This window comes from Sarcophilus harrisii, chromosome 2, assembly GCF_902635505.1.
Source record: "Sarcophilus harrisii chromosome 2, mSarHar1.11, whole genome shotgun sequence".
Classification (NCBI taxonomy): Eukaryota; Metazoa; Chordata; class Mammalia; order Dasyuromorphia; family Dasyuridae; genus Sarcophilus; species Sarcophilus harrisii.
Window position 1 is genome coordinate 383,600,132 of NC_045427.1, and position 27,490 is coordinate 383,627,621.

The window sequence follows — 27,490 nt, forward strand, 5'->3', positions numbered from 1 at the left end:
GATATTACCTTCCAGTTATATTGTATTTATCTTGTACATACATAGTTATTTTGCATGTTGTCTCCCTTATTAGAGAGTAAGCTTTTTGAGGGAAGGGGCTGGGGTTTTTTTGTTGCCTTTATTGATATTCCTAACTTTAAGCATAGTGTAAATACTTATTAAGCATTTATTAAGTACTTACTTATTAATTGACTGATTTTTAAAGTAAAGAGGAATATTCCTTATTTAGTCCTTCATGTTTCCTTGTAAGCAGACTTTGGACCAGATCTGTTATTTAATTGGTTCATAAAATTTCTATTGAAGAAATTCCCTTGACCAGGGTCACACAGCATATCTCAAAAAAGAACTTGAAGTTTAGTCTCTGATTCCAAGACATGTTGTCTCTACCAATCTAAAGTGCCTTCCTTAGGTGATTTAAGTATGATCAGAAATAGAAAACTTACCATTCCATCAAGGGGCTTCCTAATAGGCTGGATAAGTCTGGGTTTAGACAAACAGGCAGAGGAAGTCTTATTCCAGGAAGTCTGTTAACATAATAGATAAGAAGAGAAAAATGAGAGTTTGGGGAGTAAGAGTCTCTTCTTTTGGATCAGGCAGTATGTGGCTACACTAGCCTAGACAGATTTTTCCAGGTACCAAGAGAAATCTGGGAAACTTTAAGGCTTAGGTTAGAAAGCGTGGGCACAACTGTCTGGAACTGGGTATGTCTTATGTCTTACATACATATTTCTAATTACTGTACCCTGACATATTATTGCCAAATTTGTATATTCTCTTTTTCCTTGTAAATAAGCCCTAAGGACATATTCTTGTGCTCTGAAATATGTAGAAATCAGGACTAGAAAGGAAAATGACAGGTGGATGTGAGAAATGGGCACCAAGTCAAAATTGCAGGAATTAGAAAAGGGTACAGATAATGAAATCTTGAATGCAAGTTTAGAAATTAGAAGAAGTGCAAAAGGTTACACAGATTTGTTATTATCTTATTAAATTTCTCACACATAAAACATATGTGCACATATATGTATGCATGTGAAATACGGGAACTGGCCAAAGAGAACTCAGTCCTTTTGCAAGCTCTTTGAGATTCTATTTGTTGTACTTCAAAAGGCTCTTCTAATCTTTTGCAGCTCATGAACCATAACCTGGTATTTACCTAAAATAAAGAAAGGATAAACACACAAGGATATTAGAGAGAGAGAAGGTGAGAGAGAGGGCTGGGTCCTCTTTTTTATTAGTAGTTGTCTCAAATATTACTTGGTAAAAAAAAAATATTTCATCTCTTTGGACCTTATATGTACCCCCAACAACCAATGAAAAGGCTTCTCAACATCATTTCAGTTACACAGGAAATGGTACATGTGCATACTAATACAAGGAAAGGGATAAGGTTCTTGTCTTGTATCTCTGGAAGCAAGCTCACCTAATCTCCCCATGGATTGGCTGTGCTGACTGTGCAGAACTGGGCTTTCATTTTCCAGTCCAGCCACTGGAAATATATGTGATTTTAAATCATATAACCACTCTCTTGGCCTGTTTTCTCATCTTTATAAAATAAAAATATTAGAGTGTGTAGCATCTAAATTGTTTTTCAGTTTTAGATGTGTAATCATAACGTTATAGTAGGAAGAAACCTGGGAGATCATCGTTCAACTTCATTTACAGATGAGGAAACCAAGTGACTTATCCAATGTTATATGATCAGTGGCAGAACTGAGATTTGAACATGAATTTCCTGACTTCATTGATCTTTTCAACATATAATGCAATGCAACAGATAAAGCACTGGCCCTGGAATCAGGAAGACCTGAGTTCAAGTGTGACTTCAGATATTTGATAGCTATATGACCCTGAACAAGTCACTAATCCTCAACTAAAAAGTAGGAACACTCCCTCCCTCCCCTGGTTATAAGGTAATATTTGCAAAGTGCTTAGCACAATGCCTGGAACAGAGTAATTACTTAATAAACGTTTGTTCTTCTTCCCTTCCACAATAGATTTCAAGCCCTAACCAACTCTTGCCAGAAATTCTGGCCTCCTAAATGGTCTCCCTTCCTTCTTGTTTCTGCCTTCATTGGACCCTTTAAAAATCTTTTTTCTAAATGACAGGAAAAGATGATAAATTTTGGAAGGGATGTGGGAAAACTGGGACATTAATACATTATTGGTGGAGTTGTGAACTTATCTAACCATTCTGGAGAGCAGTTTGAAACTATGCCCAAAGGCCTATCAAACTCTGCATACCTTTTGATCCAGCAGTTTTTCTACTGGGCTTATATCCCAAAGAGATTTTAAAGGAGGGAGAGGGACCAACATGTGCAAAAATGTTTGTAGCAGCCCTTTTTGTAGTGGCAAAGAACTGGAAACCGAGTAAATGCCCATCAGCTGGAGATTGGCTGAATACGTTTTGGTATATGAATGTTATGGAATATTATTGTTCTATAAGAAATGATCAGCAGGATTATCTCAGTAAGAACTAGAAAGACATGAAATGATGCTGAGTGAAGTAAGCCAAACCAAAAGAACATTGTACACAGCAACAAGAAGACGATGTGATGATCAACTGTGATGGATGTGCTCTTTTCTGCAATGAGATGATTCAGGCCAATTCCAACGGACTTGTGATGGAGAGAACTATCTGCATCCGGGGGAAGACTATGGGGACTGAATGAAGATCACAACATAGTGATTTCACATTTTTTGTTATTTGCTTTTTTCTTTCTCATTTTTTCCTTTTTGATCTGATTTTTCTTGTGCAGCATGATAGATGTAGAGGTGTTTGGAGGAATTGCACATGTTTAATCTATATTGGATGACTTGCTATCTAGGGAAGGAGGATGAGGAGAAAAGAGAAAGAAAAATTTGGAACAGAGGATTTTGCAGGTTGTTGAAGGCTATCTTTGCATGTATTTTAAAAAAGAATTTTTCTTCTGAAGGAGAAGTGGAATGGTGCAAATTATCTGCCATTAAAAAAGAGGTAAGAAAAAGTTTTTACAGTGAAGGGAAAGAGGAGAAGGAGAGGGCATATGAGTGAACCTTACTTACTCTCTTCAGAATTGGCTCAAAGAGAAAATAATATACTTACTCAATATAGGTATAGAAATCTATGTTACCTTGCAAAAAAATAGGAGGGGAATGGAACAGGGGAAGAGAGAAAGGTGATAAAAGAGAGGATATATTGGTGGAGGGAGTGTTCAGTAGCAAAACATTTGAGGAGAAACAAGATGAAAGGACAGAGGGAATAATATAAGGTGAGGGAATACAATTATGTAAACAGAATTTTGATGTGTTTCTATAATAAGGCCTCAATTTTCAAACATAGAGGAAACTGAGTCAAATTTATAAAAAATAAGACCTATGCCTCATTTGATAAATGATCAAAAGATATGATCTGTGCCCTGGAATATCCTCCATGAAGTCAAGCAAAGTGAAATGTATTGTATACAAACTAATAGCAATGTTCTGGGATGACCAGCTGTAAATGGCTTTGCTATTTTCAGTAATACAATGATCCACAACTACTCTGAAGGACTTATGATGAAAAATCCTATCCATACTCAAAGAATTTTCTCTCTCTCTCTCTCTCTCTCTCTCTCTCTCTCTCTCTCTCTCTCTCTCTTTTTTCTCTCTCTCCCTCCCTCCCTCCCCCCTCTCTCTTTTAATTTTATTTTTCTTGAAGATTTTTTTTCATTAGGGTGGGAAATCTATGTTTTCTTTCACAACATGACTTTTATGGAAATCTTTTGCATAACTTCACATGTGATTTCTTAATTGTGGGTGGGGATGAGGGAGAGAACTTAGAACTCAAAAATTTTAAAAACACATACAAAAATTTGTTTTAAGTTAACTGAGGAAAAATATTATACAATACAAGTACAATACAATATATACAAAATACAGTACAATATACAATACAATAAATACAAAAAAGAATCTTTCTTCTGCACAGTTCTGATCTTGGTCCTCCTCTCCTTTAAAACCCTTAGGGATTCCCATTGAACTAGAGGATAAAACTTGTGCTTCTTAGCTCAGCATTCAAAGTTTTCCATATCTAGCTCACCTAGCCTTTCCCCTTTCACTTTGCTTGTCATCATGACCATTGAATGCACCTTGTACTCCAGCCAAATTGGTTTTCCTCTTCCCTGAACATGCCTTGTGATTTCTTGTCTTTACAATATAACACATGCTGTGTCTTTTGTTTTCACTTCCCCTTCCTGAAATGATTTCTGTTGAAATCATATCCACAAGGTCTAACACAAATATCACTTTTTCTAGGAAGTCTTTAGTCTCCAAGCCAAATATGATTTCTCCATTCACTGAACTTCTCAAGGCATTTGCTTCGTCCCTTTTTATTTGCTTAACATATTCTGTCTGATATTATAGAGTTACTTATGGGCATCTTTTATCTCCCCCATTAGTTTAAGCTCTCTGATTACAGAGAGCTTATTCATCTTTTATTCACATCTAGGTGATTGTTGAATGGAGGAACAAATGAAAAGAATGTGAAGGATTAGAGATGTGGCATATGCACTAAGGAATAATAAATACTAAATCCATTAATTAGTTTCCTCCTTAGACTTCTATCATTAGTTCTAGCTATTTGTTTGCATCAACAATTTCTATTTTAATTAATATGTGGATTATTATTGTTGTCCAGTTATATCCTATACATGGATTTTTCTGCTGGAGTAGTTTGCCATTTCCTTCTCAAATTCATTTTACGGATGATGAAACAGGATTATATAGCTAGTAAGTATCTGAGACTAGATTTGAACTCAGGAAGATGAATCTTCAGACCCAATATTATATGCACTCTGTCAACTAGCTGCCCAGTCTTCAACAATCCCAGCTTTGACTACCTCATAGATCTGTTAGAGGGACAAATGATGGTAATTCAAAATGTGCTTTATAAACCTCAAAACAATATATGTGCCATTTATTATTGTTCCAATCTGATTACTTTTTAGCTATAACATACACGTATTCTCCTTGAATATCCTCCTCATGGAATATCAGCTCTGGTCAATTCTTAGAAAAGTCTGTGTATGATGACAAAGTCCATTTGTCTTCTTGAACTTGGATTTTTGTCTAGTTGCTCAGTCTGTCTTGTGGTTGTTCCTGCTTGATACTCTCACCAAGGACCCTCATAATTATAATAAGAAGTAAAATAGAGCTCTTGGTTCATCTCATCCAAGGAAATGGTCAGCAGAAGGGGGTACTGTACAGAATAACCACTGAGCCGCTTTCCAACAATGAGATGATTGATGCCAGTTCCAATGATCTTGTGATGTAGAGGCCCATCTAAACCCAGAGAGAGGACTGTGAGAGCTGAGTGTGTATCACAACATAACATTCTCATTCTTTTGTTGTTGTTTGCTTACATTTTGTTTTCTTATTCATTTTCTTTCTTTTTTTATTTGATTTTTCTTGTGCAGCAAGAGAATTGTATAAATATGTTTACACATATTGGATTTAACATATATTTTTACATATTTAACATGTTTGATTGCTTGCCATCTAGGGAAGGGGGTCAAGGGAAGAAGGGGGAAATCTGCAACACAAGGCTATGCAAGGGTCAATACTGAAAAATTATCCATGCATATGTTTTGAAAATAAAAAGCTTTTTTAAAAAAAAGAATAACCACTGAATAGACTATCTCATTATTTTTCAGTGCTGCCTGATAGAAATAAAAAACAAATCATAGATGATTTTTTAAAAGATATTTTCTTTTTTTCCCATGAAAGGCAGCATAATAAATGAATGTAACAAATGAATATATAAAGCAGCATCTGGTTTCAAATACTTCCTCTGACAGATACTACCTGATTATTCCAGTCAAGTCATCTAACCTCCAAATGCTCTAAGCTACTTTTTAAGATTATAAGTTGTATAAAAGAGCTCAATCTGAATTAATAGAGAGTGTTTCCTCACTGGGAGCTCCATGTTTACATCAGTGAAATCACAACTCCATTTCTAATCCCTGTTTACTTTTTTCAAATGACCTTGACAAACACCAACAGTTATGAAAATTTCAATATGCAAAGGATGGAAAAAGGCTGATTACATATATGAAACTATGAATTTCTATTTCACACCTTGGTTTTTTAAAATGTATATTAAATTTAACGTGATAGTAAAAAAAAATTTCTTGCTTATTTGTGTCCCTTTATGAACTTCCTTCTGCTCTTTCATTAAATATTTCATTGATATTCTTTTCTTCTTTTGCATTACTACCACTGCCTACCAACTTGCATTCCCTACTCATTTCCTTACAGTTAGATTTTCTTGCTTGTTACACATAAGTATTGTCAACAAACTAAATTAAATAATGACTGCGTATGAAAGTGTATGGCTCATTCTATATCTTTAGACTGTCACTTCTCTGCCCAAAAGTAGGATGACACTTTCTCATTCTTCTGAACTCATGAATGGTCATTGTAGATCTTTTATAGTTCTTTTCCTTTCTATCTGTCTATCCATCTAAAATCTTCCTGGACTTATTCATTTCACTTGATACCAGTTTAATACAAGTTTTCCCAAATTTCTCTAAGTTAGTCTCTTTTGTCATTCATTATGGTGCAAGAATATTGTAATTTATGTAAATACATAAACCATGATTTGTTCAATCATTCCTCAATGTATAGGCATCCTTTGTTTTTGGTATTCTATTGTGACCTGTGTTTTTATTTTAAAGATCCTACTAGCTTGTCAAAAAGGGATACTTAAAAATCCTCTATTTCATTAAGCATACATTTTTTTTTCTTTTAGTATTTGCAACTTTCCTCAATGGTATTTTTCTTTTGCCTTGTGGTATGTCATATTCCAAGATTTCCTTTCTTTCATAATAGTTTCAATGTAGTTTTATTTGATCCTATTTCTTGCTATTTATGTGTGATATGTGAGTATGTTTTTTTCTGATTTGAAAACTTGTGATGTTGGCTTTATCACTAGGTATTTTCGATTTAAATTTTCTTTCAGGAGCTGACTGTTACATTCTTTCTGTTTTCATTTTATCTTCTGATTATACTAAGCAGTTTTTAATATATTTACAAATATAAATGTATGTATTTATAATTTATATCTAAATTATACACATGATTTACATTTTATACTCTAATAGGCAATTTTATTTTATAACATCTTGAAATATGATGCCCATCATATTTTTTTGGTTTTTTTGTTTGGTCATGGATTTCAAGGAGTTTGATTATTTTAAAATTATCTCTCTGTGATAGGAATGTTGCTTGTTTTGTGTAGGTTAGGTGAATTTTCTTTTAAAGGAAATCATTCTCATGATTTCTTTGCTGCCCTTTAATGGGAAGTTTATGTTGGAGGTTTTAGTAGAATTCCAATTGCCTTTCAGAGATGCCTTTCTGATCTAACATGGTTATTGCTATGAGAAGTGTAGAGGTGAAAGAGCATAGCTTTTAATCTGAATTGTACAGTTTTAGATTTTAAGTAAAGTTGCTTTTATTATATTTTTATAGCACATGTATATTTCATTGCATTTTAATTTTGAGCCTGAATCACTTGTCTGACCTGATTTAGGACTAGTCCAGAATACTATCTCTGACCTGTTTTCCAAATAAACTGTTTTTGACTTTATATGTTCTTGTAATTTTTCAGTCTTTTTATTTTGTTCTAATATTTCTTATTTCATGGAGTCTTTGAATTATGTTTATTCCACTCTGTTTTCCAGGGAGTCTACTACTCTCTTCACTATAAACTTCTCACCTGTTATGTTAAGGTAGAATGGATAGAATGTTGGGACTTGAATCGGGAAGTTCTAAGGTTAAATATGGTGATACATACTTACTGGTTGTGTATGTGACCTTGAACAAGTCATATTCTTTCTCTGTACTTCATTTTCTTTCCTCAAGTATAAGATATGAAAAATCAAATAAGATATTATTTGAAGAGCACTTAGCACGGTTCTTGGCATAGAATAGGCACTATATATATATACTTATTTCTTTCCCCTTTTCTCTTCTCTTCTTAGCTATTTGTTCTCCTTCAAATTTTTTTCCCCTAAAAAGCTCAATTTCAAAATTTACATTACTTATTTCATTTCTTCCATCAATTCTTGAAATCCTCATAGCCAAGCCATTCTTCTTCCTTTTCTCACCACCTCCCACCCTCATTCCCCACCCTTTCCTAAGTTCTACTTGTATTTATTATGGAGCAGATCTTTTCTCCTGTATTTACCTATGGGCTTCTCTTAACTCATAATAATTCTTCACCATATAAAGACTTTTATTTACACACAGTAATAATTTTAGTTTCTTGACTGGAACTTTGTAGCAGGACCAAGTTCCAAGCTCTTCCACACTCTTGGATGGGACAGGCTGAATTATCCCCTGTTTAATCTGAATGCTGAAGCTACCGGTTTTCAATGGATTTACATAGAATAAATAGCTGGGTCCTGGTACTCCTTCCTGCTCTCCTGTTACCCTGGCCTGGGATAAGGATCTAGGTGTAGATCTGTTTCGCCCTTATCTGTTTCACTCACTGGCTTCTGCCTCCATCTCTTTGTTCTGGCTTCCTCTCTATCTGCTGTTCCTCTCCTTGTGAAGTCCCATGCTCAAAGTTGGCTTTATATCCTGCTCTTTCCAGCTATAACAGACCTAAAGTAACCATCAGACATTGGGCTACCTTAAGGATTTCTGAAGTGTCCTTCAGCGTGGAATGCCTATACACTGTCCATCTCCAGCTCCTTTGGCAGTGAACTACCAAGGCCTGTCTTCAGATATTTCCTGCGCAAGTCACTTAATCTCTTTTTGACTCAATTATAAAATGGGAATGATAATACTACCTATCTCCCGGGATTGTTGTGATGATCAAATAAGATAATATTTATAATGTGCTTAGCACAATGCCTGGCACATAGTAAATAATATATCAATGTTAACTGCTTCTGCTACTATTATTACTATTACTACTATTATTACCACCACCACCACTATTACTACTGTGATGATAACTACTACTACTACTACTACTTTTACTACTACTACTATCTTAGTCTCCTGTTACTCTCCAGTATATCAGAGAAATGTCTAGGTTCAGACTTCTTGGAGGGCCTCAGACACATTGCCTTTTAGTCCTGTCTCTTTGTGCTGTGACTTCTCTGGATCTGGCTTTGTCTTCTAGAGGCAGTTCCTACAGATTATGAAGGAGATCTTTCTGGCTTGAGGAGATGAGCTGGTTTTAAGGAGCTCCTAGTACACCACACCAAAGTGCCTCCAGGCTTCTGATCGTCTTCTTTGGATAATCTAGGACTGGAGAGAAGGAGTTTGTTGGTATTTCTCCTTCATTTTCTTGATCTTTGATTTATCTAGCACCCTTTTAAATATTTACAAAGGGAGAGCCTTAGGGGAGCTTTCCCTGACAAGCAGCAGATACAAAGAAGGAAAGAGGGGAAAAAAGAGGAATTGAAGGAAGGAGAAAAAAAAGAAAAAAGGAATTAGAGGAGAAAAGAAGAGAGAGCAAAGGAAGGAAAGAGAGAGATGGGGAAAATGGTAGAAAAGGAGAAAGAAAAAAAGATAAGGAAGGAAGGAAAGAAGGAAATCCAAAAGAAGAAGGAAAGAAGGGGAGAATAAGGGAGGAGGTAACTTCTTTCTCACTCAACCAAAACTATCCAGACCCAGAGCAGGGCCAAGACTAATATAGGAAGTACTGTGTAAAAAACACTTTGTAAAACAAAGAGTAAAGGCATCTAGGTGGTATAAGAGATATAGTTCTAGGCTTGGAGTTGGGAAGATTCATCTTCCTGAGTACAGTTCTGGTCTCAGAAACTTACTAGACTTGTAACTCCAGGTAAATCACTTAACCCTATTTGCCTCAGTTGCCACTACTGTAAAATGAACTAGAGAGGGAAATGACAAACCATTCTAATATCTTTGCCAAGAAAACCTGGCTTTCACATATTTCATTTGTACTGAAATGGGGCAGAGTGTTATTTGGGTCTATATGTGTGGGAATGGCTTGGGATGGGGGAGGAAGGGTAGAGAGGAGGTGACCTGAGACAACCATTTATTTCTGATTGCTGCTTTCCCGGAACTGTTTGATCCAGAATGAGGACATAGCCAGAGTTATTATGCTTCTTATCTTCAAGGTCTTATACATAAGCACAACCCTATTTGTACCTCCTTTCTATTTTAAACATTAGTCAGTACAGGTCTTGTCGCTTCAAATCAGTTCAACAAGGATTAACTAAGCACACATTATGTCTAACCAGACACTGTACTGAGGCACAAAAACTAGAATAAATTTGTCTTTTCCCTCAGGGAACTTACATTCTGCTGAGGAGAAACAGCAAATAAATAAATCAATGCAAAGGAAAAGAAGAAAGAAAGAAAATGTACATAATTAGTACAAAATTTGTCCCTGGGGACCCAGCAAGGCATAATATGTCTTTTATCACAGCTCGGACATAAACTGTTTCTTGCCACTGTGAGTTTTCTCCTGTAATAGCTTAAAGCCCGAATTGTGACAGGTAAAACATTCACAGCCAATCCTGGTGAGCCTAATTATTAAATAGATAGATAGATAGATAGATAGAGATATTCATTTGAGTTTGTTGTGCTCATATCAACTGTACTGCCCTGGTTGTGACTCAGTGATCTCTCTGGCCAGGTTTTCCATAAACATGGCTTATTGAAAGAGAACATTGATCAGTCAGCAAACCAAAAGAAAATAACTTGCATGACTTTATGCAGAGTAAAATAAGAACATTGATCAGTCAAACAAACCAAAAGAAAAAATAAAAAACAAACTTGCATGACTTTATGCAGAGTAAAATAAGGATAGAACACATAACAACATACATATACACACATTCATATACATACACACATATATGTATATAGAGATAGAGATAGATACTGATTATAATCAGGTAAACAAAAAGAACCCTAAAAAGAGGTCAAGCTCTGAATAATTGTAATGAACATACATGGTCCCAGTTCATCAGTCAACCAGCATTTATTATTGCCATATTATTGTTTGCCAAAAATTCTGTTGATAGTTAGAGGTACCAAAAAAAGGCAAAAAATTCATATCTGCCCTCAAAGAGCCTATGATCTAATGAAGAAAACAGCTATGAAACATACCTTTGGTTGGAAAGGCAGGGGTCTGTGGATCTAGAATGTTGCAAATACCTTAAATGAAATCACTTTGTTAGTTTTGTTTAACTCTTTTTTGTTACAAGTGAAGGTTCATCTCTAGTGGTGGTATACCAATAATACTATGATGTAAAGCAAAAGGCATTCATTTTTCAGACAAGAATTTGATTTTTTTAAAATAAAATCATGGAGCTAGAGGGAAAAAGAGTCCACTTAGTCTAAACCATACCTAAATCATGAATCCTCTCTATTGCTTTTCTGACAAGGGGCCATCCAATTTTTGCTTTCTATTGATAGGGAATTCATGGTTTCTTTAAGCTATACATTTTCCTTTTGAATGATACTAATTGTTACAAAATTCTTGCTTTCATTAAGACAAAATCTGTCTCCTTGTAACTTCCTCATAACTTAGTCTTGGTTCTTTCCATTAAATTATAGTTTTAAAAGAAATATATATTCAAATAAATAAGCATAAATATAATCATTGAATTTAAATTAAATATAAGCACTATTTATGGAAAGATGAACTCCTGGAGACAACTTTATGTCTTCCTCACTACCTCTAGATGTTATTTTTTAATACTTAAACTTATTCTGTTTCTCTCCTCAGATCTAATTCATATGAACTATTCTTGGAGTTAGACCTTCTGAGCTTTGTCTATAGTTCCAGGAAGTCTAAGCATTTTTAGTCAAACAACTTTGTAGACAGTTTCTCTCTAAACTTTGACCTCAAAAAATTTTAAAAAATAAACTTTGACTTCTTCAGTGGTCTTCTTCTAATGGCATATTTAATCATAGGAAAGGTCCCAGTTTCCCTTCTTTGGTTTTCCTATTCCAAGTGGCAAAAATTAGACCATAAGGAGAATAGTGAGGTAATCATATTATAAGTGACAAAAGAATTTTCCCGAGTTAATATAAAGAATTAAATGGTTATTACAAAATGACTTCACTTATACTCCTATAGCTGTTAACCCAATTGAGCCTCAGTTTTTTTTCATCTATAAAATAAGGACAATAAAACATGTATTACCTTTTTCCCAGGGTTAATATGAGGATTTCAGGAAGTAATATGTATAAAGCACTTTGTAAAACAAAGAATAAGGGCACCTAGGTGGTGTAGAAAATATAGTTTTGAGTTTGCAGTTAGGAGGACTCATCTTCCTGAGTTCAGTTTTGGTCTCAGAAACTTACTAAACATATAACCCCAGGTAAGTCACTTAACCCTATTTGCCTCAGTTGCCTTATTTGTAAAATGAACTCAAGAGGGAAATGACAAACCACTCTGGTATCTTTGCCAAGAAAACCCTAAATGAGGTCACAGAGTTGAGAATGACTGAAATGAATGAACAACAACAAAGCAGAAAGTATTCTTCAAATGTGAGCTACTATCATTGTTACTATTATTGTTTTAAACTGAATTATTTAAAGAAAAGCATTGATGAAGAACCCCTTTTAACTTCCATACCTGACCAATGTTTCTCCATTCCATTCCCTTGCCATATATGACATCTTTTTTTCCAATGTCTATCAAACCCTTGCTTTTGGGGATTAAGTCAATTGTGTAGCTGACTTGATATATCTTAACTTGATTCCTAGCTACTAGGGAAACCTCCCAATATGTGCCCAGTCCATGAGATCAGGAGTTCATAACCATGTGTTTAAAATGTTTATTCTGGTCATGGAAAAAAAACCACAAGTCTGTAAGGTGGACAATCTTTTCTCTCTAGGGGATTTAGCATCTTCCACAGGCCCTAATGTAGGGATCATCATTCTGGCAATATGAACATGACCTCGATAGGCTCAGTCTGAAATAGTTCCACTCTTTTCCAGGTTAATGAAATCTATCATGATGAGTCACTGGGAGCCCACATCAACGTCGTTCTGGTGCGGATAATCCTGTTGAGTTATGGAAAGGTAAGCAATGGGGATTTTAAATCATTAATTAGAGAGCTGGTAAAAAGGGGCAAAGATGAATATTTGAGATTTGTCCTATTCATCAGGGACAGGAACATTAATGTGTTCCTGATTGCCTCCTGTGGTCATTGTGAGAGATGAAAATTCTGTGCATGATAAGGACCTTACTGAGCCCAAAATCTAAAAGAGGATAGACAATTTGCTGGACAGTTTCTCTAATTCTCTGTTTCTAAGCTGTTCTTCTATTTGACAGCAACCATAGTATCTATCATTTTCACTTCCAGGCTTAGCTCTTAATGTTACGGTCTTTTAGAAAAAACTGCCTCCAGGAAATTTCCATTCAGAGTTTTCCTGTAAATATTCATATGATTAGGATATGTCTTTACTTTTTGACTTCTCCTAACAAGTTTCCTTTGTTGAGGTGTGAGAGCACAGCTTAAAGATTCAAATGTCTTTTAAACAAGCTCTATTAAAGTGGCCAGAATCCTACTTTCCATTAATGTCCTTCTCCCAGCCTACTTGTTCAAAAGCCACATCAGTAGAGATTAATCCCTGACAGAATGGAAAAACCTCTACCCCAGGTATCTATTAGCAAATAATTGAGTTCAGAGGAACCATCACTAAATATTTTGTGATCAAATGATAAAGGTTTGAGGTTTAGCAGCACATCCACTTTGTCTGCTAAAATGGACAAGGGTTATGATGTGGGAACTAAGAACATTTGTATTATGCAAAAATGAAGTAAATAGAATCAAGAGAACAATATATATGATCAATATCTTTGAAATACTTATCTCTGATCAGTGTAACCAACCATAATTCTAGAGGACCAGTGATCATGCCCATCTTCTAATAGAAAGATGATGAACTCAAGATGCAAAATGAGACATACAGTTTTTGACAAGGTCACCATGAGTTTGTTTCATGTGACTATTCATATTTGTTATAAGAGTTTTGTTTTAATTTTTTACTGGGCTGTAGTATTTTTACCTTTTTTGTTGTATTTGTTTGTTTGCTTGTTTTTTTTCTCTTATATTTTTCCTTCTTTGATCTGATTTTTCTTGCACAGCATGGAAAATATGGAAATATGTTTAGAAGAATTACACATGTTTAACTTATATTAGATTGCTTGCTGTGTTGGGGAGGGCAAGAGAGAGGGAGAAAAATTTTGAACACAAAATTTTGCAAAAGTGAATGTTGAAAACTGTCTTTTCATATATTTGGAAAAATTAAATACTATTTTAAAAAGTAAAGCTAAAAAATAAATTTTTCATGAAGGAAGGGGAAAGTAAAAAAAATAAAATAAATGTTTCTCTATTTAAAAAGGAAAAAAACTCCTACAGCAATGTAACATAGGTCCTTAAAGTATTTGAACTCATCAAGCAAAACAGGAAAATTAAATTTTGTTTGAATTGACCCTTGGGGAAGAGCAGAATATGCAGGAGGCGCTCCATTAATGGAGCATGAATCAGCCTGCTCTGTGCATATTCCTGTAGCTTTTAAGTGCTTAATGAAGGGGACTGGTGGTGACAGGATGTTCAGCTTTCATATCACATATTTAGGATTTGCTCATGACAGTTCCTCAGACTGTCCCATTGGGATCTAAAAAGCCTCAGAAGTAAGACAGATTTTTAAGAAGAGGTGAGCAAGGGCCCCTCACTTGATTATTTGATATTGTCAGAAAATGGGTCTCCTAGAAAATTGAGGGTTGGTGTTTTAAAGGTCGGAATTTCAGGGATTACTGGAGTCTAACCCAGTGCCTCCTTTAGAACTTCCCGTATCCACCTCCACTCATACCCACACACCCCCATATATACACACACATACACATGTAGAAGCATCCAAAGTTTTAATGTCAAAGCTTCCCAGAAGTGGGTGATTATTTAATTCCCCCCACTTTGTAGAACTTCTCTTCCTTCTGCCTTCTTGTCCCTGGCTCATTCTTTCTATTTCATCCAATTCTTATGTTCTCTGTCCCTAGAGGAACCCTTAATTTCTGCTGATTCTCTCCCCTGTTCTCATCAGGCCTCTTCTTTCTTCTGATCTTGATTTCTTTTGATCCATCTTTTTTCCTTTCTCTTTTTCATTCTTAGGCTTTTGATTCTTTTCTGTCCTCTTTTTTCTTAGTCTATTAATTCTTTTATCTTCTTTTCTCTCTTAATTTCCCCTTTCTGTCTCTTCTTTCCTTTCTCCTTCATCTTTTTTTTTTCTGATACTCTAATTCTGTCCTACTTTCCTAATCCTTTTACCTTCTTCTCTCTTGATTTTCTCTTTTTGTCCTTTTTTCTTCTTAAACTCCATTCCTTTTGACCCCCATCTTCTTTGTCTTAATCTTTCTTTATCTTGTACTGTCATTACTTTTCTATTCTCCCTAGGCAGCTAAATAGAACAGTAGATAGCACTTTAGCGCTTGGAGTCAGGGAGACTTAAATTCAAATCCAGCCTTATATACTTTCTAGCTATGTTATTCTGAGCACAGCTATATGACCTGAGGTAGTCCAGCTTGCTCAATATAGAGTGAGGATAACACCACCTACCTTTTAGGTTGTTAGGAGGATCATATTTGTATGAGATAATATTTGTAAAGCACTTAGCATTGTGCCTGGCACATACTAGGTTACTTAATAAATGTATGTTCTCCATCCTCCTCCAAATCTTTTCTTTTGATTGCATGGTGTGACTTCAAGAGCATCTTCAGTGGTGTGAAAGCGCCTAAGCTCTGTTCAGTATTCTTAACCACTTCTGGTGCTTATTTAACACTCAGCTCTCATCTGTGGCTCTAAGAAGCTATAGATGTATAGCAGTCACACTGATAAACTGTCTCCACAAATGGGGTAAACCAGGTTGATGAACTCTAAACAGTGGTGAATTAAGGGATATGTACTCCAAGCATGTGAAAACTTGGGTAAATGAGAACAATTTGTTCCAATAGCTAAGAAAGCAGCTAAAGCAAGTGCTGTGGAGCACTGAAAGCTTGGTCAAAAATCAAGTACACTGCATCCAGGGCCATCACCAGTCATTTTGATATTTTTTTTGCTATTGGATTTTGATGACTTTGAAAGAGAGAATGAGGTTGGTGACGTTGTGCAATTCTGACTTACTTAAATTCAGTTCATGTGAGTGAAGACATGATCATTGGTTCTCTAAAAAAAGAAAGGACAAATAACAATTTAGTACTGCATGGTAGGGGCATTAAGGGGAGTAAGAAAGGAGAGCTAAGTCCTCCTCCTCCTTTTAAGGAGACTAGCTGATCTCTGGAATAAGTGATTCAACCATGGTGATGCTACACCATACTAGACTGAGAAAGGATCCCAACACTATAGTCTGATGCTGATAGAACAGATGCAAACAAAGAAAGAAAAAAGGAGAGGAAATGAAAGAAGGAGAAATAAAAGGGAAGGGAGGGAGAGGAGAAAAGAAGAGAGAGAAGGAGAAAGAAAGAAGCAGGAAAGAAAGAGAAAGGGTAGCAAAGGAGAAAAAGAAGAGGTGGAGGAAAGGAAAAAAGAAAGAAAACCAGAAAAGGAAGAATAGGATCCAACACCAAGGTCTGATGCTGTCTTCACAATGGCCTTTGAAATAAAGACAAGTCCTGGTCTGATTAAACTGACATGTGAAGATGGTAGAAGATGGTGATTTGGAGCCTAAGTCTCTTAACTCATAGACCAATTCCTGCAGTTGACAATATGAGCAACAAAATAATGGTCTTCATTTGTGGCGCAGTAGACAAGAGTGCCAGGTCTGGAATCGGGAAGACTCATCTTCATGAGTTCAAAACTAGACTCAGACACTTACTAGCTGTAGGAGTAGTTCATAAATATATATGTCTCTGTGTGCGAGTGTGTGTGTGTGTGTGTGTGTGTGTGTGTGTGTGGTGGAGAGAGAGAGAGAGAGAAAGAGAGAGACACACACACACAGAGAGAGAGAGAGAGAGAGAGAGCTATAGACATGAGGTTTTATTGTTTTTACTAGAAAAGATGTCAACAATGATTTAGTATAAAATCTTCATTTTACAAATGAAGAAGATAAGATCCCTTGCAAGCAATGAAGAGATTTGCTAAAGACCACCTAAGCAACTCAGTTGGAGATCTAAGTGGGACTAGGACCCACAGTTCCTAACCTTGCATTATCTGGTTAGTAAGCATGTCAGACTAAGGAGAGTCAGACCCAAAGGAGGCATGGTGCTGTAGTAGAAGGGAGGGAGCACTGGCCTTGGAGTCAGATAACCCAGAAAATTCAAACTTTGACTTGGCTACTTCTTATCTGCATGACTCTGTGTGAATTTTTAGAATTTCATGGCATCACAGATTTAGATCTAAAAGGGGCTTCAGGAACCATTTTACAGATGAGAAAACCAAAGCCCAGAGAAATTGACTTGCCCAACCTAGTAAGTGGTGAAGTCAGAATTTGAACCCAAGTCCTCTGATACTGGATCCTGCTCCCTTTCCACTGTTCCATGCTTCATCAGTCAACTGAGAGAGTTGAAGGAGATGACATCAAAGGACATGATTCTTTTCCCATGACACCTCTGTCTCGCAGTATAATCATGAGTGAATCGAATCTTGGGGTTTGAGGCCAAGCTATATAGCCTAATATTAAGAATCATGATACATATTTTATTCTGTGCAGTAAAGGCCTTAAACTCCGTTAGCAAGCTCATAATAACCCACTCTGGGAGATAATTGGGAGCGTACATATGAGTGATGAACTGTTTTCCTTCTAACTTGTGACATGGCTCTAAGCTATTGCAAGTTTTTTTTCTTAAAACAACATTTCAGTCCTTTAAAAAAAAGATTCTTTTATGCAATATGTCATCAGCCAGCAAGGATAGCATAGGCAATATTGGAGGTTGCGTAGCAACTGGCTTTTCAATGGATTATTTGGGGAAGGAGCCACAGCCAGTGAACCATACTAGTTTTAAATATTTCTAGGACAAAAAAGGGAAAATAAATATAAATCAGAAGTTTGGGATAATTGGAGAATGCCACAAAATGCCAGGTGAAGGGTCCTTGCCTTAGCTTTATATTTCAAAATGCCAGGTCAAAGAAAATTATTGAAAATCTTTTTAATGAAATTGTTGGTGATCTAGCTAAGAATACACTTCTAGCCTGAGAAATTTACATTCATAAGTGTCTCTACGGCATGAGAGCAGAGGTGACCCAAGAGGCACATCTATAGAAAGGAAATAAGGACTAGAATTCTAATTATTATTGTTCAGTCGGAGAAGTAGTTGAAGACCAAGTGAAGTAGCATGCTAAAAAACAGAAAGGATACTTGATGGTAGTGATAGACCTGAATTCTAGCCTTACTGTGCTGTAACTAACAGTATATTACTTTCTCTTCCCTTCTCATGGCCTCAGTTTCATCTACTGTAAAATGACAGAATTGGACTGGATGATCCCTAAGGTCCTTTATAGTTCTAACATTCTTTGAGTTTCCAGTATTCTTAATATCTTATCCCATGTAGTCTTTGATCTCATGACAATGAGTTCTTTGCTCTTCCTCTCAGATGAAACTCTGTCTCTGGACTCCAAGAATTTTTATTGGCTGAACCCCATGCCTGGAATACTCCCCCCCTTCATCTCTACATCTTACTTTCTTTCAAATCCCATGTAAAATCCCATCTTTTACAGGAAGTCTTTCATAATGCTCCCTAATATTAGTGTCTTCTTTCTATTTACCCTTTCCAGCTATATTATGCATATGCAATCTTGTTTGTACATAATTGTTATTTCCTTGTCTTCCCATTAGACTGTGAGCTTCTTGAAGACAGGTACTATCTTTTGCCTCTCTTTGTATCCCCAATACTTAGCACAGTGCCTAATGGATACATAGTAGGTGCTTAAGTAGTGCTAACTGACTGGATGAATATATTATTGTCCTTTGTAAGCAGCTATTTTCATTATTTCCTATGTCTTTTATTCCTGACTCCTGTTGTGCTTCTGTTCTGGTTTTTTTCCTGGTTTTTCCCTATTTCTAGTTTGCAGTGCCTCAAATCAGGGCTTCCCTGTAAGTGAATAGACAATGATCCATCTTTAATATAATATAAAACTCAAAAGTCTTTCCATAGTCTTCAGTCATTTGATTTAGAATTTTCCAGTTACAACCTTCAAAACAGTAAATATCATCATGTACGATTGAGTTGATTGATCACAATTCCTTACAACCATCTTTTTCAAACAAGTCTTTATTGTCATTGTTGTTGAGTCAGTTCAGTCATATTCAATTCTTCATGACATCATTTGGGTTGGGTTTTGTTGTTGTTGTTGTTGTTGTTTTGACAAAGATACTCAAATAGTTTGTCATTTCCTTCTCCAGTTCATTTTATAAATGAGGAACTGAGGAAAACAGAATTACAAGACTTGGCCAGGATCACACAGCTAGTAAATATCTGAAGCCAGATTTGAACTCAGGGAGATGAATCTTCCTGACTTCAAGCCCAGCACTACTTAGTTGTCCTAGATGCTTACTCAGGACAATTATCTGTGAAAAGGCAGTTTTCTTTCTGGTCTTAGGTCAGTCAACATCCTGCACATTTCATTTGAATGGTGATATTTCTTCTCAAGTTGATTTTTATTATCAGTTTTCCTTGTATAAATATTCTTTTTCTATCCCTTTTAATAATCAAACTAAGTAAAAATCATTTTGAAAATCAACTTTTAACTTAGGTATCTAAAGGGAAGAGGGCAAAATGTGCTAGAGACCATGGCTTTCTTTCTGCTCCTTAAATGTGGAATTTTATGTCCTGTTTCTTTGTCTTTGCTTTTGCCATCTCCCATGTCTGTTATACTTTTTCCTCATTTCTGCCTCATAAAATTCCTCACTTTCAGGATTTGGTTTGATCACCAATTTCTATGTAAAGCCTCTTCTAATCCTCCTCCTTCCAACTTCTTGTATCCTTTCTCCTTAAACTGCCATACAAATACATACATATATATGTATGTAAATATGCATATATATAAATATATTCTGTATATATGTATACTTATATAGACATACATATATTGTATACACATATATGTATATGTTATCTCCCCTAAAACATAATAAGCTCCTTGAGGGTAAGGACTATTTTATTTTTGTCTTTATATTTCCAGCATCTAGTACAATGCTTGGAACACAGCAGGTGTTTAGTAAATAATGATTTGTTGATTGATTTAAAGATAAATAGATAGAAAGATAGAGTATTTTTTAAAAAACTTATCATATGCCTAGTATCAATAAAAGTGAACAAGACAGTCTCTGCCCTCAAGAAACTTACATTCTAATGGGAAAAAATACAAAGAAAGGGTACAGGGGTAAGGTAGAATGGAGAATGGGTAATGGAAGGTACTCATAAAAAGTCATAGTGGAAAGGCTACAAGAAATATCATGGTAATTCCTGAAAGAGTAGTGATGGTTTCAGAATACAGATTGAGACATACTTTTTGGACTTTTTTGCTTAACTATGCACATTTGTGAAAACAATTTTTCTTTTTTTCCTTTTGGGGAGAAGGGAGAAATAAATTTTAATTGCTTTTCAAAAATTAAATTAAAAAAAATTAATGTCATGGAGTCTGGGTTCATGGCTAGATAAGGTAAAGAAGTTCACCTATCAGAGACCAAGGGAATCCAGTGTGGAATTTTAGTTTCTGGCAGTGTACAGATAGTTAAGAAACACATAGATATTTCTTGGTATGTAGTTTCATTAAGTAATCAAATTTTAGAATACCATCAAAGATGTAATGTACGAAAATTCTTGAAAAAGGAAACTATTGTATATAGGTCAGTTTTTCCTGGTCAGGCAAGATCAAAGAGGATGAAGTAGGTGATTTCTGTGTCATTTTCCATCCTTGATATTCTATGTCACTGCCTCCTTTGGACAACCCAACAGCCTGGCACCAATGTCCCCTCTTACAGTTAAGAATATAAACAATTAGTTGATAACATATTACAATGAGCTGTCCAGGTGCTGGTGCTACATTTAATGATTGAGTAGACAATACCTTGAGTTTATGATGGCTTTTGCAAATTCATCATCTGGGCTCCCAAGGCTATTCACTTAGGTTGTATGCCCTCGGCTACAGTTCTGGGCAGGTCAATCATTCCATCAATAGAGTGTCCTATTATGTGTTATGCTATTCCTCAGTTTCCTAGACTAATTTGTAAATTCTGATTGTTTTTTATTAATATCATAAAGCCTGAATGATTACTTTGGTTTTCCTTAAAACATCATTTTTAGAGCTGAAACTGACCTTAGAGATTATGTAGTCTAATATGTTTATTTTACTGATATAGAAACGGAAGCCCCAACAATCAAGTTCCAAGCAACTAGGTGGCACAATGGGATAGAAGACAGGACCTAGAGTCAAAATGACTTATATTCTTCAGTTCAAATCAGGCCTCAAGTCACTTATTAACTGTGTGACCCTGGACAACTGTATTTATCTCAGTTTCCTTACCTATAAAATGAACTGGAAAAAAATGAAATTACCTCATATTTATTATTTGCACACACCCTAGAAGAAGGCCAACTCATCAAAAACAAGTTTTCCCACTGCCTAGTACATAAATTCACTTAATAGATGTTGGTTGAATGAATGAATGAACAAATGAATTTTTTACTCTTTCCTTTTCCTTCTATATCCAGCCATTGTCTTGTCTATTCTATCTTCATGGTCTCCTTTGTCCACTCATACGGCTATGACAATAATTGAGGAGTGCATTACCTCTTGTCTGGACTCATAGCACACTAATTGAGTTCTCTGCCTTTAGTCTCTCCTCTAATCCATTGTTCCACCCAGCAGCCAGATGGATATTCCAGAAACACAGATCTGACCATGACATTTCCCTACTCAAAAAGGAGCCATTGCTCCTTGTTGCCTTTAAAAATTAAATGTAAAATCCTCAGTTTGGCATTTAAAGTTCTTCACAAGATGCTACTTACCCACCTTTCTAATCTTATTTCACATACTCTCTGTCCCAGTAAAACTGACCTCCTAGCCATTCCCTGCACACAATATGCTACTATCTGGCTCTATGTCTTTGCCCAAATAGTCCCTCTCCATCTCTGCCTTCTTCAATCTTTTTCCCCATTAAAATATAGGTCAGCTATCACCTTGAACAAGAGTCTTTCTCTCATTCCCTCCACCTCAGTTGTTAGTATACTATACCTCTTGAAATTATTTTGTATACGCTTTATATTTATTTATCTGTAAGTATAATGTGTATATATGTATGTGTATTTGTATGTGTGTGTATATCTTCTACTAATAGAAAGTGAGCTCCTTGAGGACAGGGACTTTTCTTTTGAATTTCCCTTTTGAATTATCATGCTTTGCACATAGATATGGTTGATAATTGTGAATTGAATTGGAATTTGTTTAGCAGGCAAACACCAAGCAGTGTTTGATAGTTTAATATATTTAAAGATGGAATTGCCAAGGTGTGTGTAATGGGAAGTAAATGCTACACAAGGATCTACAGAAAAATCAGTGTGACCTAGAATAGTCAGGGAAGGCTTCGTGGAGGAGGAAGATTTAACCTAAATGTTGAAGATTGGATAGGGGAAGACCACTAAGGAGGGAATTTCTGAGGAAAAGAGTAGAATAGAAAGATTTCTAGAATGTGTAACATTTTACATAGAGTTTTTACATCTCCTTTCCCACAACATTCCCTAAAAGTGTTAGTAAACTTTATTTTACAAAGGAGAAAACTGAACCCCAGAAAAATGGCATGACTGCCTAAGATGACACAATGAGTTTGAGGCTTAGTTAGGTTGAGATTTCAGGGTTCTGCACTCCCCAAGCTGTTGTCTTTCTGCTGTATCAATCACCTCATCTCTATGCTCCAGCCTTTCTATTTGCAAAGTCCCTTCCTTTTACAGGGATTGGAGAGAGGTGTCTGCCAGCCACAAAGGATTAAGCTCTCTAGGGACTACAAATGGGAAACTCTTCTAAATGCATATGAGTTCCTCTTTTGCAAACTCTCTCTAGTTATATGGAGGAAGCACTAAGGTCCAATTCCCAGGACTGGGTTTTGTTTACTTCCATCTCCAGGGAAAAAAAAAATGAATATAACAATACAGAGAAAATGGCGAAGCCTCCAGAGCCAAAATATTAGAAATCCTTCCAAAGGATAGAAATAGCTGAGTTTTGCCTGTCAATGCAGTTACTGTGGAAACCACCCTCTGGGACCAGGGACTAATAGAGGCGGGGCTGGATTTTATTGCTTGTCTAGTTCAGTAAAAGGGGGGGGAGGAACATAAATAATTCAGAACAATGTACAGTAAACAATGGAAATGTCATATTGGAGTAATTTGCAGAGTTTTGTAGATAAGTTCTGATTTATTCATTTAAGAATTGAAAAGTCACTGCTGGGTCGGAGGAGGGGGTTGCTCATATAGTCCCCAAACATGCATGCTGCTCACTCTCCTTGCTTTGATTGCTAGTTTCTGTCTGTTTATAGTATGATCAACCTGGGCTTTGGACTGCACATCTTTTACAGAATTCTCTTATCCCAGTCGCTAACCACTAGGGGCTAGGGTACAATTCTAGAATATAATCCTGCTGTTATTGACCATTCATAGCAAAGACAAAGGTGTGGTAAGCTGAGTCCAGAGATGGTGGCATGGTGTTAAGCCTTTTGACCTGAAAGAGTGGTGGTACTTGGAATCAGAGGGCTCTGATTAGACAGCTACTAATTAAGAGAACATGGGTATACCATGTCACCATACAGCATACATGTTTTGATGAAAGGACCTTATAAACCATAAAGCATGATATGGTAAAAGGTGTTTAAGGCTTGCAAAGTGCTTTACATGATTTCATTAGATCCTCTCAACAACCTGGGAGGTAGGTGTTATCACTATTTTTATTTTACAAATGAAGAAACTGAGGCAGACAGAGCTTAAGTGACTCGTTTAGATAACTTGATACAGTTACCAAGTATCTCAGGCAGAATTCAAACTCAGATCTTCCTGACTTGAAGTCTCTCACTCTATCTACTATGCCCCACCTAACTCTATAAATCATAAAGTACCATATAATTATAGATGATGTGATCCTTGTGGACCCAGTTCTCAGCAGGTATAAAGGAATATGTGTAAACAGAATCTATTAGAAGCTTCTGCTGTAGGAGGAGGGATAATGGTTATATATTTAGTTTTCCTACACAGAAAATGCAAAAGAGAAGAGGGAGAGAGAGGAATATATTCATTCACATTCATTTTAGACGAGACACTAAACCAAACCAAGGACTGTGAGCAACCTATGCCCAATTACATTAGAAGCTCTGCAGTCTCTAACTGTATGCTATGTAGTATCAGCCAATCATCTGGCCTAGGAATCTGATTAATATGATTCTGTTTCATGTTTAAGACAAATTCATAGCTCAGTATTTTAAAAACCAAACAATAAAACAACCTGATAAGTAAATCCTCACTGTGCTTCATCCATACTATATGTAGAACTTCCTTTGTACATGGATTCTCAGGAAGCTCCCCCAGGTTCCACATAGAATCATAGTTCACAAACCTCTCATCCATGTATTTTCTTCCTTCCTTCCTTCCTTCCTTCCTTCCTTCCTCCCTCCCTCCCTCACTCACTCACTCTCTCCTTCTCTTTCTCTCTCTCTTTTCCTCCCTCCCCCTTCCTCTTTCCTTCCTTCCTTGTTTCCTTTGTTCTTCTCTCCCTCTTTCCGTCCCCCATTTCCTCTATTCACCCTTCTTTCTTCCTTCATTTCTTCCTTCTGTCCTCCCTCCATCCTTTCTTTCCTTCCTTTCCTCTCTTCCTTCCTTTCTTCCTTCCTTCTTTCCTCCTTTCTTTTCTCCATTCTTTCCTTCCTTCCTCCCTCCCCTCCCTTCTTCCTTTTCTCCTTTCTTTTCTTTCTTCTTTCCTTCTTTCATTTCTTCCTTCCCACCTTCCTTCCTTTCTTTCATTCTTTCTTTCCTTTCTTCCTCCCTCCCCTCCCCTCTCTTTCTCCTCTCAATTTTTTTCTTCCTTCCATCTTCCTTCCTTTTTTTCTTTCCTTCATATGGGAAAGACACAAAGAAGAGCAAAAACCTAGAGAACATGAGTGGTTAAGGAAATTTGTACTTCTGACACTACAGAGCTACTTATATCCCTTGGTAATGTCATTATGTTTCTCTCTTCTGGGCATCACTAGGACAGCTAGATGGAACAGCAGATTGAGCGCTGGGCCTGGAGTCAGGAAGGCTTGAATTCATATCTGGCCTCAGACACTTAGTACCTATGTGACCTTGGGCAACTCACTTAATCCTATTTGCCTTAGTTTCCTCATCTATAAAATGAGCTTGGAAAAAAATGCCGAACCACTCTAGTATCTCTACCAAGGAAATCCCAAATGAGGTCATAGAGTCAGACATGACTGCAACACTTAACAGCTCCCAACTAAGCATCCCTGAAAAGCTGCTGGTATTTCCTTTTGCCATCTAATAATTTTCAAATGTGGTGTAACTTAGTCCCCATAGGGGTAAAGGTCTTCCAGATTTTTAGTTCATGGTCTCAGAAAGTTATCTTTTGTCTGTTTTGTGATACAGGTCCTAATTAGCTATGCTTTATAACTACTCAGAGAAGTTCTTAGGAATTTTTGGTTCATTTCTTAGTCTTTACTTTTGCTGCTGCTTGAACTCTTTCAGAATAAAATCTTATTTGAATTATGATGAAAAAAATTCTTTTCAATCTTTTTTTTTGATCAGACAATTCAGTTATAATGCATATAAATTGCAGAAACTGGGTAGAGAATATTGAAAGGGTCTTGTGACCTGTATTGCCCTACATTCCTGCCAACTACAAAATCTTTGTCCTCCCTAAATATAATTTAACCAAACAGGAAGGCATTTTTTAAAATTAAATTTCATTTTGTTTTTATGAAGAGCTGCCTCTTTTTTTTCTCCCTGTCTTCTCTTCTCCCTTTTGTGGAAAAAAGCAAGAAAAAGAAAACCCCTGTTATAAACACTTAGTCACACAAATAAAATTTCCTCACAAACCACATTAAAAAGAGAATTTTATCTGAGTCTATCATCCCTAACAGAGAATGGCACATTTCATTTTGAATCTTCTGGAGTTGTGGTTGATCCAAGTTCTTAAGTCTTTAAATGTTGTTTATCATTACAATATTGTTGTGTAAATTGTTCCCTGGTTCTGTTTTGCGTCATTTCATACAAGTCTTCTCAGATTTCTCTGAAAGCATCCCTTTCATCATTTCTTACAGCACAACAATATTTCATTACATTCATATTCACAACATTTTTAGCTTTTCCCTGTGGTCAGAGAATTTTTGACCCAACTTAAGATTTACTTAAGATGAATAAGTCATGTAACCAGCTAGAGACTACAAAATCAAGCTGAAGCATCAACTTGAGCTCTGGTATTGATGGTTAGTTGGCAAATTCCAGCTATCTCCCCAGTACTTACTGACTGTTTACTAACTAGTTTCCTGCTTTACCTGATATAGATCTTCCTCCTCCTGCCATCTGTTCTTTGATGTGTAAATCATTACCTTCTCCTTCTGCTTTCTGTAAGATTCCCTTGGGCCCATCTTTCCTATGTAATTAAAATCTATATAATAAGGTTGCTCAAACTGCTGCTCAAGACTGCTGATTTTGGTATAGAGTGAGTCTATGTTCTTAGCATAATAAAATGATTTTTATCATATTTCTGCATAACTGATGATTGTGATTGGCAGCAGTACCTATTAAAGGGATCACATCTCCAATTGATGGGTACCGCCTCAGTTTCAATTTCTTTGCCATCAGAAAAAAAGCTGCTATAAATATTTTAGGATATGTGGAGAACTACTGGTTTTTCTCAAGTCTTATTCTATATTCACCTTTTACCATCCATTTCCATAGGCTAACTCTCATATCTGGAATGCATTCCCTTTACATTACCTTTGGAAATCCTTCTGTTCTTTCATCTCCTAATTCAGTTGTCACTTTATCCATAAAACCTGCTTTGATCCCATTCAGCTGAAATCAGCTAAAAATGATCTCTCCCTCCTTGAATCTTTTAGTCTACTTTACCCTACCCTTAAGTAAGTATTTAACAGATGCTGTAGGTAGGAACTGTGAGATGCAATTTGGCCACCAGTCAGTGGTATACTTAAACCATAAGCCAGATGCTTTTACCAGAAAGTAGTCAGTGTCTTTAAGGGCTTCCCTAAAGGTTTCAGTATCCCAATTGCCTACCGGAGAGCTTCTTCCTCTCACCTCCCTTAAGCCACCCAACTTCTCTTGGCCCATTGGCAATGATCTGAGTTTATTCATGATATAGCGATATGGGCATAGAATCTGTCCTAAACACATAATATTCTAACTTGAATTACAATAAAGTATAGCTATAGCTTATTCCCCCATTAGACTGAAAGCTCTTTGAAAGTAGATAGTGCCATTTTTCATTTTTATATGTGATAATGGTATATACTAGGTTCACATATATTCTAAGTGACTTTAGAG

General features: G+C 36.1%; 1 protein-coding gene across 2 annotated transcripts in view; it reads left to right on the forward strand.

The window, feature by feature from the left end:
• The window catches only part of ADAMTS2 (ADAM metallopeptidase with thrombospondin type 1 motif 2), a 451,708-nt gene that overhangs the window by 325,477 nt on the left and 98,741 nt on the right, over window positions 1-27,490 (forward strand). For both annotated transcript variants that reach the window (XM_031953540.1, XM_031953539.1), the window contains exon 5: window positions 12,955-13,038. In XM_031953540.1, the coding sequence (XP_031809400.1) occupies window positions 12,955-13,038 (84 nt within the window). The remainder of the gene's footprint in view (window positions 1-12,954; window positions 13,039-27,490) is intronic.